General features: G+C 34.4%; 1 protein-coding gene across 1 annotated transcript in view; it reads right to left on the reverse strand.

Moving 5' to 3' along the window:
• The window catches only part of STPG2 (sperm tail PG-rich repeat containing 2), a 597,856-nt gene that overhangs the window by 444,902 nt on the left and 138,103 nt on the right, over positions 1 to 14,851 (reverse strand). Inside the window, exon 11 of the mRNA XM_070452400.1 lies at positions 9,477 to 9,569. Coding sequence (XP_070308501.1) covers positions 9,477 to 9,569 — 93 coding nt within the window. The remainder of the gene's footprint in view (positions 1 to 9,476; positions 9,570 to 14,851) is intronic.

The raw sequence follows: 14,851 nt of genomic DNA on the forward strand, positions 1-14,851 counted from the left end.
TAAGCAGTCGAAGTGGTGAAATGTACCAGATTTTAATGTTGTCCCAGCTTCAAAGCTAGAAATCTGCAAACTCTTACTTGTGCTTTGTCAGATGGGATTCCTTGTTAGACTTGGCCAACAGGAGGTGCTACAGGGCTTTACAAGGTTGGCAGAAGAAGGAATTTCTTCCATTGAATCTGCTTTGTCATTGCAGAAGCAGCAGTTCCTTCCCATCAGTTCAGTCGCTCAGTCGTGTCTGACTCTGCGACCCCATGGACTGGAGCAGGCCAGGCTCCTATGTCCACCAACTCCCAGAGCTTGCTCAAACTTCCATAGTAGCAACTGAATCTAGTTGCAAGTTTTCCAACATGCTTCTGCTTTAGCTCTTTCTTATGTTACTCTGTACCCTTTCAAACTTTACAACATGAGTACTTCTTCCCATTATCTCTTCTTTATACTTCCTTGCACAGCTCTGTCCTTTTTCCTTTCCCCTCATTTTCTATTTTTCCATTAATATCATTTAAACTTATATGAACCTGTTAAGACTTTTCTATATTTGTTCCCTATATGCTTGTGGTGATGATACAAATACAATATTTATACCTATGTTTTAAATTTATGTGATGGAAAAATGCCTTTTCTCTTAGACATCTATTTTAAAAAAATAGAATGGAATTATTGTTTACCCCTAGAAATCCAAACAGAAATACATATTTTTGTATATAATGATGATCACATACTCAAAAGTTCAATACTCCAAATTGGTCAAAAGATGACTATGCTAGCCACGTCAGTGAAATCAGATTTCTATAAATAAATCCAGCATTGCAGGCTATAGCTTTCTTCATCAATGAAGGTAACTTTGAAAACAGATAAATTCTTAAACACTTAAATATACTGAAATGGTTTATAACTCATGAATATGTGCATCCTAAGATAACTAGGCATTGAAGTCAATTTCTAAATGTTGTGTTTCATTAGTTGTGAATTTACTATACAGAGTTTCAATGGTATTAATGTTATCACTCTACCATGCGTAGGAATGCATATATAGTCATGTTGGCATCAAGGACTTAAATGATGGAGTTAAGGTCTTGATAAGTCATTTCCATATCAGTTTTAACATCAGTTCAGTTCAGTTCAGTCGCTCAGTCATGTCCAACTCTTTGCAACCTCATGAATCGCAGCACACCAGGCCTCCCTGTCCATCACCAACTCCCAGAGTTTACTCAAACTCATGTCCATCAAGTCGGTGATGCCATCCAGCCATCTCATCCTCTGTCGTCCCCTTCTCCTCCTGCCCCCAATCCTTACGCTCAATTCTCATATAAGCTATAAAACAATGAATGGTTGATATAAAATGTAGGAATCAGATTGGGATGAATACCACAAACGGCTTAAGTCTCAGAAGTTATATAGAATATGAGTCATTTTGCTGTTGATCCCTTTAAATGAACATGTTATCTTTAAAGACAGATTTTATCCTCAAAACACAGTAATGTGCAAATTTTTTTATCAAAGAGAAAAAATAAAATCATTTCTTCATAAAGTTATTATCTGCCTCTGACATTTATGTGTGACAATTAAAATAACTAATATAAAACTGCAGAATTGCATCCTTCTCACAACCTGTGTACAGGCAATGGTATGCAATCAAGAAGCAGGCTACTAGAATCTGATTTATCTCACTGTATCTTGCTTAGCGGTTTCCTTCACCATCCTGTGCTTAGGGGAATATGGCATCCAGCAGCACTTGTTCTTTCCTTTGTATAACAAGGCCACTTTCTGAACTAATGAGGTTAGACAATTATATGAAAAATTTACAGAGACTTTAAAATGTAATGGAAGAAAAGAAAGTCTGTAAGTGCACTGTGCCTGACTTTCTTCAGTATGTCAGAAATCGTTTTCCTAAAAACCTTTACGTGCACTGATGGGCCTACGGTAAGAAAATTCACTTTAAGGAGCTCTTCTCCACCAATGGTTCAGTGAATGATAAGATACCAACAAGCAAACTAGCAGCCAATAAAATGAACATTAAACATTATGTAAAACTCTAAGAACTTTCAATACCTGTTTAGTGAGATACTGTAAGGAAAGAAAGATTAAAAGTAACAGAGTATAGTTTTAGTCAGAATAACTGTGATTCTTGTGGATTTCAGCTGAAACCCATTTCTAACATATTTTTACCATCTCCAGGATCACAAAGGTCTGTGCCCCAGACCCAAGGGTTCTTTCTCTGGAGCTCCTGAGTTGCTAGTATCAGCTGAGCTGTGCATCCTCTTCACAAACTTAAATCACCTTAAAAGGTCTCTCCACGATTTCATGTTTTGATTATTCTAATCACTTCCCGTTGCTCCCCAGGGTCTAAGGGCGGTGGCGGTGTTTGTCACTAGCTCCATGATGCTTTAGTGCCCCTCTGACTTTCTGAGTTCTCCATTATCCACAATTCCTTGTACTACCCTCCGCCTCAAAAGAACTACTGTGGCTCCGTCTCCTGACTAGATCCTGACTGATATAGATCTTCTTTGCTTAAATATACCATTATAACATTTATGTCTGCAGCAGCTACCCACCCAATATAATGAAAGGAGACACCGTTCCAGGCTCTCAGATATGAAGTGGGATTCATACTTCAACTTCTCGGAGGTCTTCAAGTTAACCTGAGTCTCCATGTATTCCACCACCACTACCCAACCCTCAGTCTCACCAGAGTTCACCCATAATGTGGGACAGGAAGAAACTAGCCTCGGACTCAAATCTCAACTCCTTTTGCTGTTTCTAGTCTTCCAGTCTAGGACGGGCTTTCTCAGTCAATGTAGCAGGAAAATGCCCTTATCCTGAATGTTCCTCTTCTCTTTGCTACAGTAAAACTCTTCTAGTTCTGCCATCATTATGAAAAGAACATACTCCAGCTAGTTCCCTCCCACTGCTCCTAAGAGCCACCCCAGTGAAACGGCATCAGGGAAGCAGTGTCTCCCCAGCAAACCTGCAGCCTGAAGTAAGCTGCTCTAGCAAACCTGCAAACTTGTAGGTGAATAATGAAAGATTTTTATTATATGCTAAGATTTTGAGGTTTTTATCCATAAATTGCTAATTTATATAGAAGTTGGACCTCTTAGTCAACTCTAGCTCTAGAATATTTAAAGAAAATTGAAAATTAGAAAATATTTTTCATTATTTTTAAGGCTCTATCATAAAGCTGAAGAACTGACACTTTCGAATTGCAATGCTGCAGACTATCAAGAGTCCCATGGATGGCAAAGAGATCAAACCAGTCAATCCTAAAGGAAACCAACTCTGAACATTCATTAGAAGGACTGATGCTGAAGCTCCAATAATTTGACCACCTGATGCGAAGAGCCACCTCATTGGAAAAGACCCTACTGCTGGGAAAGATGGAAGGCAGGAGGAGAAGGGAGTAACAGAGGGTGAGATGGTTGGATAGCATCACCGACTCAATGGACATGAATTTGAGCAAACTCTGGGAGATAGTGGAGGACAGAGGAGCTTGTCATGCTACAGTCCATGCAGTCACAAAGAGTCGGAAATGACTTAACAATTGAACAACAACAAATAAAGCCATGGCCCCCACAACTATTGTCTCTGAAATGAGCTTCAAGAAATGCTTCCAAAGTAAAAAAACTGAATATTTATTCTTTCTGCTGCTTTGCATTCCTGACACAGCAATACCATACCAGATAGAGGGTGCCTCTGGTTGCAGAAGGTGAATGTCACAAGGAAATATAAAAAGCAAAAGATATTACCATATTTTAATATATTCTCCTCATTCATATTATAAAAAGATGAAAAGAGAGCACAGGCTTTGAAATGGTATTTACTTAGCTTTGAGCCATAACCCTGCCATCCACAATTTTTATAGCTAACTTACTTATAGCTTGCTATGGATAACACAATGAAATAAGTGTTGCATGCAGTAAGACACTTAGTTCTTACTATGACTCCATCAGATTATGCCTACTTAATTTATTATCACTATTTAACATTTAAAATAGATGTAGAGACTACAAAAGCATTTCCCTGATGCCAAAGCACTTGCTCTTAAACTTTATTCAGGGATGATATTCAAAATATTTAACGAATCAAATGAATATAAATTTAACATAGGAATAAATATAAATTGAAATTTACTTTTAAAATGTCCTTTAAAATAAATAAATAAATAAAATAAAATGTCCTTCAGTCTCAACTGTAAGTTTTATAAAACCATTTATCAAGTGATAAAAGTGGTAGCACATCTGTCCAGCAAGCAATTTTAATGTGTTTCATTTGTTAATTTTTATAAAATGTTATAATTTTGTGATTTTTTTATACTAGGTTGCCACCAACCAAATGATGCCCTTGAGACATGACTCAATCTAAGAAAGTACACCAAATTCTTCCAATGATTTTTCCACTACATAAATATTCCTTAGTTAACTTTTGGCCTCAGTAACTAAAGGAAAGTTACTAACTCCGCTATTGTTCCATAACGCTGAATCCTCCATCAGTTTCTAATAAACATAACCTTTTCTTTCTTTCGCATTTCAAAAAAAAGTTCTATCCTTTATAATAATGTCTGAGATCTTCACAGATCTCTTTGGTCTTAAATCACAAAAATCATCTGTTGTATTGTCATATTTATTCTAGTTAAGCCTAATTCTTCAAGTTAGAGGAAAGGAGCAGAAAAAGATCCCTAAAGGAGTGGATTCTATTGATAGACTGCCTCAGTTTGAAATTACCACTCTGCCACTTAAAAAACTTTAAACTCAGTTTCCTCATTTTAAAAGATGGCCATAATTATAATATTCAAATGAGTACCATGCTTCATATTTGAAATGGTCTCTGGAATAGAACAAGCACATTATAAGCACTAGCTCTTATTTTTATTAATAAAATTTATTTCATTAATATCTGTAACAGACAGGTATTTTGTGTTAACAATTCACCTCATTAAGTGAAGGTGAAATGTAACAGGATTTCAGGGCTGATTCCCCTAACACATTCTATACCAAAAGTTCAACACCAGCCAACTTCCTTTAAATTCTTCGGTGTGTAAGAAAGGTAGACTTATTTGCATTTTACTCCTAACCTGCCTAGGTTTCTTTCTTTCTCTGGAGGTCCCTGAGGCTGTACAAATAAAACCTCAAGGTCATCTAGCCTGGCAAACGCCCTCCGGGTGAGAGTCGGCTTCAGGACTCTGCTGGCCCCTGGGGTCCTTCCTTAATTTAGCTTGTGCTACTCCTCTCTTTCTAATTCTTGGAAGCAGTCATGAGTATGTTTTGTTTCTATTTTATCTAGAATTTTGGTTGTTTGCAGAGAAATGAGTCAGTACAGGCACCAGTATGTCATAATACCATTCCAAATGCATACTCATCATAAAATCATGAGTATTATTCTTACTTTTATTTTAAAATCTCTTCACATCGTGAATAAAAATCAAATCAATACAAGAGTCCAAAATAAATGGTAAAATTATCCTCAACCTCTCCCTGGTTCCATTTCGAGAAATAATTCACACAATAAATAAAAAACACAATTAGTAACAATTGTGCTTTTTAGTTTGAGGTGTGATTTTTTTCTTCGGATTTTACCATTACAAATTAAGTATAAGGAAGGGATTAATACTGTAGTTTCTCAATTTTTGATAACATCTGTTAGCTCTGCACTATGAAATAAAAGACCCAACATATTCTGTCTCCTACTTTACACTTCTTGATCTATTACTTTATTAATGATATTAAGGTTTCTAATATTTATATTGTTATACTATAATTAAGTCCTCTGCAATGTATACAGATTGATTTCAAATCAATATAATTTCCTATCAAACCAAATAGTGCAGCCAAACAGAGAAGTAAATGAAATTCTGTGGTCACCAAACCCCTGACTTTTGAAGAATGTCCCAAGCATGAACTAAAAATGTCTTCTTTATTAATTTTTTCCACTTTTCTCTACTTCATCCAGAAATTCTCAATTTATGTTCTCAATGTTTATGTCACCCTTCTCTTGTTACCTTTTTTTTTTTTTTTTTTTTTTTAATTTTTCTGGACCATCTTCACGTATGGGGATGTGGAGTTACTAAGCTTTCCAAGCTCTTGCATGTCAGAAAATTATTTTCTTGTTTCATTTAATTGAAACTTTTGGTAGAGACAGAATTCTGTCAATATGTCCAAAATTATCGCCTCTTAGAAATTTTAGAAAATATTATTCCATCATTCCCTGCTCTGAAAAGTCTCTAATGCTGATGAGACAGTGTTGATAACAGTATGTTTCTCATCCCATTGTAGGTGACCCAGTTACTTTCCTCTGGGGAAGCTTCAAGGGTATTTTATTTCTAGTCTTCTGAAAATGCAAGAGAATGAGAAAAAAATAAATGTCTTTGAAAATCTGTCTGTGGTATTTTGTTGAGCTCTTCTAATTGAAGACATGTCTTTATTCCCTTCAAGATAACTTACTGTTTTTTACATCAAATACTTCCTACCATCCTAGCATTCTGCTCCTGGAATGCCTAATAAACAGATGTTTGGCTTGTGTCTAGCTTCAATTTATCATATTTTCAATACATTAGTCTTTTTATATTCAACTAATGCTTATATTGTAGTTTTTTTTTTAAGTTATTTCATTGGGACCTTTTAAAAAAAAGGGAGATACAGACATATATGTGTACATACATATATGTTCTTTCATATGAAACCAGAAGTCTGGGTTTTTAAGTACCTTTATGTAAATCTCTTATGTAATATGTTGAAAATTAAACTATATGCATTCCTTCAAGACTGTAGCACATCCATATATATAAAATGTAAATATATAGGAGGTAAATGTTCTAATATTTTGATAAGAAAATTTTAAAATTAATCCCATTATTTCATCAATATAAGTTTGAGATCAATATTGATATATTGAAATCAATAATCTAAGTTTTTCATTACATACATATTATACACCCACATGTTTGAAAGGTATTCTCATTTGTAGAAAGGATTCAAAATCCAAAGAATTCTATGTGACTAAACTATGTTGCTTTTTGGATAAGCTGAATCCCAACCAATAGTTTTAAATGCAAGTGTTTCCTGCCAAAAAAGTAAATACTATTTAAAAAATCTACAAACAATAAAGACTTTCAAAGGGTCTAGAACAAAGGGAACCCTCCTACACTACTTGTAACAATGTAAATTCACCATGAAGAACAGCATGGAGGTTCCTCAAAAAACTAAAAATAAAGCTACCGTAAAATCTAGCAATTCCATTCCTGGGGATATATCCAAGGAAAAACATAATTCAAAAGCATACATGCACCCCACTGTTCACTGCAGTACTATTTACAACAGCCAGGACATGGAAGCAACCTAAATGTCCATCAACAGAGGAACAGATAAGGAGGATGTGGTACATGTATATAAAATGGAATATTACTCAGCCAATAAAAAGTGAAATATTGACATTTGCAGCAACATGCATGGACATAGAGATTGCCATACTGAGTGAAGTAAGTCAAAGAGAGAAAGACAAATATTATATGATATTGCTGATACGTGGATCTTCAAAAAAGGCTAAAGATGAACTTATCTACAAATAATAAACAGAGTTATAGATGCAGAAAATAAACTTATGGTTACTAGGGATAAGCGGGGGAGGGATAAATTGGAAGATTGGGACTGACACATACTCACTACTATATATAAAATAGATAACTAATAAGAATCTAGTGCATAGCACAAGGAACCCGATTCCATACTCTGTAATGGCCTATATGGGAAATGAATCTCAAAAAAGAATGGATGTATGTATAATAGAGTCACATTGCTGTACACACCTGAAGCTAACAACACTATAAATCAACTATATCTCAACACAAGTTATTTTTTAAATAAAAAGGAGCTTCCAAACGCAATGAGAGATAAAAGGTAAAAGAAGCAAGCATAAGTTAGGTAAAAACAACTGGTAGGCAACTCATCTTTCTCTAGAACAGATCTCTCAATCATCTTTTTTTCACTACAAACATAACGTGTAACATTTACATATACATTCCTATGCATTACCTTCAGAAATCTGCATTGGTTTTCCCCAGTAGCTATAATACTACAATAGAAATAACTCAATTCATTCTGAATATTCCAAAGCTTAAAAACTTTATAGAGGCTTCGTTGCTAAATCATGTCTGACTCTTGCAACCCCATGGACTGTAGGATCCTCTGTCCATGTGGTTTCCCAGGCAATAATACTGGGGTGGGCTACCATTTCCTTCTCCAGGGGATCTTACCAACTCAGGGATCAAACACTGGTTTCCTGCAGAGTTTTTTGCAGGCTGATTCTTTACCAACTGAGCTACCAGGAAAGCCCTAAAAAGCTTTATATTAGTAATAAATTACTCATGACATACTTCACAATGGATCCAAAGGTATGTATAACAATAACTCACTTGAGAATCACAGCACAACCCTAAAATTCCTCAAGATGAAGAAACAATTTGCTAAAACAATCATGAGAATCTCTTAAATGTCAAGACACTGCTAGATCTAATGCTAATTTTGACTCCATCTCTCAGATTCAGTCAACTAATGTCTTAGAAAAAAAATAAGTCCATTCATGAATGAATCTCACCAAATTAATTTTATTTCTATAAATTCCTAAACATTCACAGCTGTATTTAACTAGGCTTGCATTTGTACTTCATTTAAATGAGTTCTTCCTACACTTGTAAGTTACTTCACCATTCGAAAACACTGTAAATGAACTCTTGGAATTATGTACCCAGTAGAATTTTAGTTCAGCAAGCAATGCTACTTCTCTGGTTGACTGGCTATACTTTAAAAACTGGTTAATGGTCCTGTTTTGCTCTTGTCACTAATAATATCCTGTGATAATCTAATTTCTATAAAAATTTATTTTAACAATATCTGTACATAAAATTCTAACTTTTTAACTTTAAATTTCACTTTGATCTTTTAATAAATTTAATTTGAAAGAATTAGTTCAGTATATAGTTTTAAATTTCACATGCTTTCCTTATTTCAATTTATTCAATATTAGCTATTTATAAAAAAAAAAAGGGAAATTCAGATAGCAAAGTTCACATCAACACAGTTTAAAACACAGATTAACAGGGATAAAAAATGTCACTCAAGAGTCTTAAATTTCAAGAGAGATTCAAACTGAAAAGGGTAAATATGTGCACTTATGAGTAAATTGATTTGAACTTAAAGTAAATCTTCCACTTCACATACAAGTTGAATTTTCCTATTTGTCCTAAGAATGGATTCTCTCTGACCCTAAAGGAAATATTACATATAATATTTTCTCATGGAGCAATGTTAGACTTCTGATTAACTTCAAGAATTTCATTGAACTTTGAAAATATGGAAGTTTCACACTAGCTGAAGATGTCACAACGGGCCACCAGGTACCACTCTCAGGTCCTAATATGATGTTTATGTTACACAGTCTCCTCACGATTCCTAAATTACAAACACATTTGGTTAGAAAACCATTCTTACCACATCTGATACTTTAGTAGTTCTTTCTGTTCTTGACAAGAAAGCAGCATATTGGTTAGTCAAGTTGGGTAGTTCATCACAAATTTCAGGGACCTGTGAATGCCAGAAATAAAAAACATGTTGAAAGAAGAGGTATATATCGCTTATTTTTCTCAATACATAGGGCACAATAAATAACTCTGCAATAATCGTATAGAACAAAATTCTGTAAAGCAATTATCCTTCAATTAAAAAGCAAATAAATTTAAATTTAAAAAACAATTTTAAAAAATGGCTATCACTAAATAGAGACATATTTATTTTTTAAACATTTTAAATGGAATATAGTAAAAGATTTTAACAATGAAACATTAAAACGGGAAAAGGGTTGATTATATGAACTCGGAAAGTAATATGGCTCTGCATACATTATTTAAACATATTTAGGGGCAAATTACAGCCTGTTAATTAAGAATCAGGACAAGAATCTTCTGAATTTAACATTAGAGTATGGCTAACAAAGTGGAAGTGTTAGCCGCTCAGTCCTGTCCGACCCTTTGCAACCCCATGGACTGTAGTCCACCAGACTCCTCTGTCCATGGAATTCTCTAGGCAAGAATACTGAGTGGTCAGGAAGACCCCTGGAGAAGGGAATGGCAACCCACTCCAATATTCTTGCCTGGAGAATCCCACAGACAGAGGAGCTTGGTGGGCTATACAGTCCATGGAGTCACAAAGAATTGGACATGACTGAGCAACTAACTCTTTGACTTTATTAGCTCACTCTAAAGTTAAATTCAGAACCAGTTCTTGTCCTGATTCATAACTAGCAGGTTTAATATCAATAGTATATAAGATATTTGGTCAATTATATAGTATTATTTGTTACTACTTGATTATTAATACACGAACTAGAAATACATTAACTTTAAATTGATTATGTGGCAATCCTGGATTAATAAATTTTCTAGTAAAATGATCCACACTTTCTTAAATATAATTCCTTATATGCATTGAAGATGCAAATTAATAGGCTAGAGGAAGGTGATAATCTAAAATTTTAATTAGCAATTAGTTAATGCTCATTATATTATACTCCTAATTTATTACACAATTCAGTCATTTGTATTCATCTAATAATTTAAAGCATATAACCAACAGTAACATTCTTTTTATATACAAAAAGGATGAGAATTTATTTCCCTGTTTTTATACACTTCGCTATTTTTATTTCAGAATTTTATATTTGTATTTAACACTTCAGAATTTAACACCTAGTACAATAGTTAGATATTTCGTTCTCTGCTTATTTTTTCAGGAACATTGATCTACTAAAAAATCCACCTCTCACTGTATCTTTGAAACTATATGCTTCACTGTGCTGAAGTTGGTGCTTCTCTATTCTTTCCTTCATGTTTTATTCCTGCATAGTCACTCAAAAATAAACAGGTAGTTTCTGTCACTTACAAAAACAGAAAAATCACACTTTACATCTTGTAGAGATGTGAAATCCTTCAAACAGCATCTGAGCCAGCATTATTATTTCACGTGATTTTTAAATTTACTGAAAGTGAAAAACAATCCACTTTCATAATAATGTATTATTATCATGTATGTGATATTAGAAATTATGAAATAAGCTCAAAAGCATTTTGCAATTTTTACTGTTTAAAGTAGAAATTAACAAGCTCAAAGGATGTATAACTCATTGCATGACTTTGGCTTTAGAGGGAATGTAGTTTGCAGAACACTGCAATTTTGTATTTTTACCAAATTAATCCATATAAAATATAACAAAACAGAACTGAATTTTTATTTGTTCTAAATATGATGTATTTGTTATAAACCCCGATAAAATATACATTTTTAAGTCTTCACAGGGCTGTGAATGCTTCCAAATCTAGGAGTTGTCAGTACAGACAAGAGGGGTTAAGATTCTGAAGAGGACAGAATCTCTGAAAGGTTATCTATCAATCTGTAGGTGCTTTTTTTCTCCTGGGATAATTGCTGATAACAGGACAGAAAGAATCTGGGTTTAGATCTGGCAGAGGGCTGCTATTAAGGAGCTAGAAAATAAGTTTATTATGGTCTTGTTGGGCCACATGACAAAACTGGATTTGAAGTGCCTCAAAACACATGATTTGTTTTCCCCTTAAGATGTTAGCAAGGGGATAAGAAGCAGGATAATGCTAAAACTCTGAAACGCGGAGTCATTAAATATTAGAATTCAGAACATGGGGGTGGCAGTGGTCAGACACATCTGGCTCACAGTTGAAATCCCCAGAGGACCATACTTTATACAATGAACACAGGAGGTAAACTAAGCCCTGGAAAAACTGTACATAACACAAACCATGATTAGATTAAGGTGATCTCCATTGAGATCTCCACTGACTCCAGCAGACTCTCCATCTGTTTTGCAGAGAAAAATGCAAAATCTTTCTATTAGAAGATAATACCACTTAAAGTCCCTATATTATACACTAAGTATTTAACATTCAATTTCCAACTATGTGTGTTCCATACTTTCTGTGTTGAAAATCATTTGCTCCTATTGATAGAAGAATCCAATCTGGTTCAGAAATTCAGTTGCTCTGCTATCCCTATATCATCTACCCTACCCTACAGGATTCTGGGAGCACAGAATCTTAGCCATTGGACCGCCAGGGAAGTCCCCATTTTAATTTTCTTTATCAATTTTTACAATAAATTGTTCTCTTTAAGCTTCCTAGATCATATTTCTATGCTTCTCTGTTGTATTCACTTATTCAATTATTACTTCCTGAGTGTGTAATATAGGACAGACATAGTTCCGAAGTTCTGTACATGCCCTTTTATGATCTGACAACTATGTTCAAACTTCCCCAGTGTTTAACTTCTGTTTATATACTATGTACAGAATATCCACATATCTATTCTTTCCATGTTTTCTACCTGAATTTTTAGCTACTTTAACTTTCCCATATATACATTCTTTGAAGCTTTCTCAACTTCTGCAGTGATGAGAAAAATGAATAATTATATATACATACTTTAAGATGTCTTTTTAAATCTGAACTCTGAATGAAGAAAGAGAAAAATATCATATAACATCACTCATATGTAGAATCTAGAAAAATGGTACAGGTGAACTTATTCCCAAAGCAGAAATGCAGACACAGACTTAGAAAACAAACTATGGACACCAAGGGAAGAGGGGAGAGGCAATGAGTTGGGGGGTTAGAGTCAACATTTATACACTGTTGTTGTTGTCTAGTCACTAAGTCACATTTGACTCTTCTACAAGCCCACCAGGCTCTTCTGTCTATGGGATTTTCCAGGCACAAATACTGGAGTAGGTTGCCATTTCCTTTTCCAGGGGATCTTCCTAACCCAAGGATCAAACCCCTGTCTCCTGCATTGGCATTGGCAGGTGGATTCTTCACCTGTGTGTATGTGTGTATACATATACACATACACACATATACATATATACACATACACACACTATTATGTATAAAATAGGTAGCTAATGAAAACATACTGTATAGCACAGGAAACTGTACGCAATGCTTTGTGTTGACCTAAATGGGCAGGAAGTCTAAAAAAAAGTGATTATATCTAAAATAATTAATTTTTTAAAAGTTTAACATGCAGCAAACTGCATTGTCAGAATTTTACTCATTAAGAGTGGTTTTCTGTCAACCTGTTAGGCTAATTTTATTTGTATCATCTCTTACCTTAGGAACATTTTTTGTTTTCTGCTGATCATATTGAAACAGGGATTTTATGTATTTCTTGTACATGTCTAACAATGTCCAGAATCTCTTTGACAATTTTTAACTTTTAAATAACATGATCACTATTTATAAAATTATTCTTCCCTTCTATTTCATAAATGAGTTCTCCTCTATTTAATCAAAATTAAGGTCAGAATAAGAGTTCCTCTATTGGCTTTCACTTCTTTCTACAGAGGTAAACTGTCAGCAAATCAAAAAATGAAAAATTTTTGCTTTCAATAAAATAGGAAATCAAACAAAACTCTTATATTTACCCATACAAGTATCTTTTATACTCTGCATTACTTCATAAAGATCCAGATTTTATTGGGTAACGTTTTTTCTGCCTGGAGGACTTTCTTTAACATTTCTTACACTTCTGTGGATAAGTAGTTAAGCTTTCATACATATGAAAAGGTCTTCTTTTGTATTGAGGTAGAGTTGACATCCAACATTATATTAGCTTCAGGTGTACAACATAATGGTTTGATACTTGTACATATTGCAAATGGGCATCACAATGTCAAGTTAACATCCATCACCACAAAGTTTGTGACATTGTACAGCAAGCAGTGATCAAGACCATCCCCAAGAAAAAGAAATGCAAAAACGTAAAACAGCTGTCTGAGGAGGCCTTACAAAGAGCTGTGGAAAGAAGTGAAAGCAAAGGAGAAAAGGAAACATACACCCATCTGAATGCAGACTTCCAAAGAACAGAAAGGAGAGATAAGAAAGCCTTCCTCAGTGATCAGTGTAAAGAAACAGAGGAAAATAATAGAATGGGAAAGATTAGAGATCTCCTCAAGAAAATTAGAGATACCAGGGGAACATGTCATGCAAAGATTGGCTCAAGAATATAATTATAATGATTGTTTAATGTACTTATCTACTAATTTTGTCATCTGTGTAATTTCTGGGTCTCTTCTCTATTGAATTTTTTCCTTATTCTAGGTTGTATTTTCCTACTCCTTTACATACCTAGTACTTTTTTTTAATTGAATGCCATACTCTGTGAGTTTTACCTTGTTGGGCTCTGGGTTTTTTAAAACCCTATGACCATTCTTGAGCATTGTTCTGGGATGTACAAGTTCAATAAGGCACAAAAGATATATAAAAGATGAAACTAATGGAGAAAAAAAAACTTGAGAAAATTTTTCTAACTAGTAATAAATGAGTAGAATTAATCATTTAATCTAGCAAGAAGTATGGACCATTGGTAAAGCAATTCTTCAATAAAGACTATTACGTTTCTTCATACCAAAAAGGGAAACTGTTAGTTGCTCAGTTGTGTCCGACTCTTTGTGACCCCATGGACTATAGCATACCAGGCTCCTCTCTCCTGGAATTCTCCAGGCAAGAATACTGGAGTGTACTGCCATTTCCTTCTCCAGCGGATCTTGCCACCCAGGATTCAAACCAGGGCCTCCCACGTTGCAGGCAGATTTTTTACCGTCTGAGCCACCAGGAAGCCCTGACACCAATGACAGAAAGCTAAACAATGAAAATGTTTAAAAGACAGTACTTTAATAGCATTTAAAAGACATCCAAAACTGATGAATAAATATAATAAAAATGTGTAAGACATCTACACAAAAATTTTATAAAACTGCAGAGAGAATGTAAAGACGACCTATTTAA

This window comes from Odocoileus virginianus, chromosome 21, assembly GCF_023699985.2.
Source record: "Odocoileus virginianus isolate 20LAN1187 ecotype Illinois chromosome 21, Ovbor_1.2, whole genome shotgun sequence".
NCBI classification, from domain to species: domain Eukaryota; kingdom Metazoa; phylum Chordata; class Mammalia; order Artiodactyla; family Cervidae; genus Odocoileus; species Odocoileus virginianus.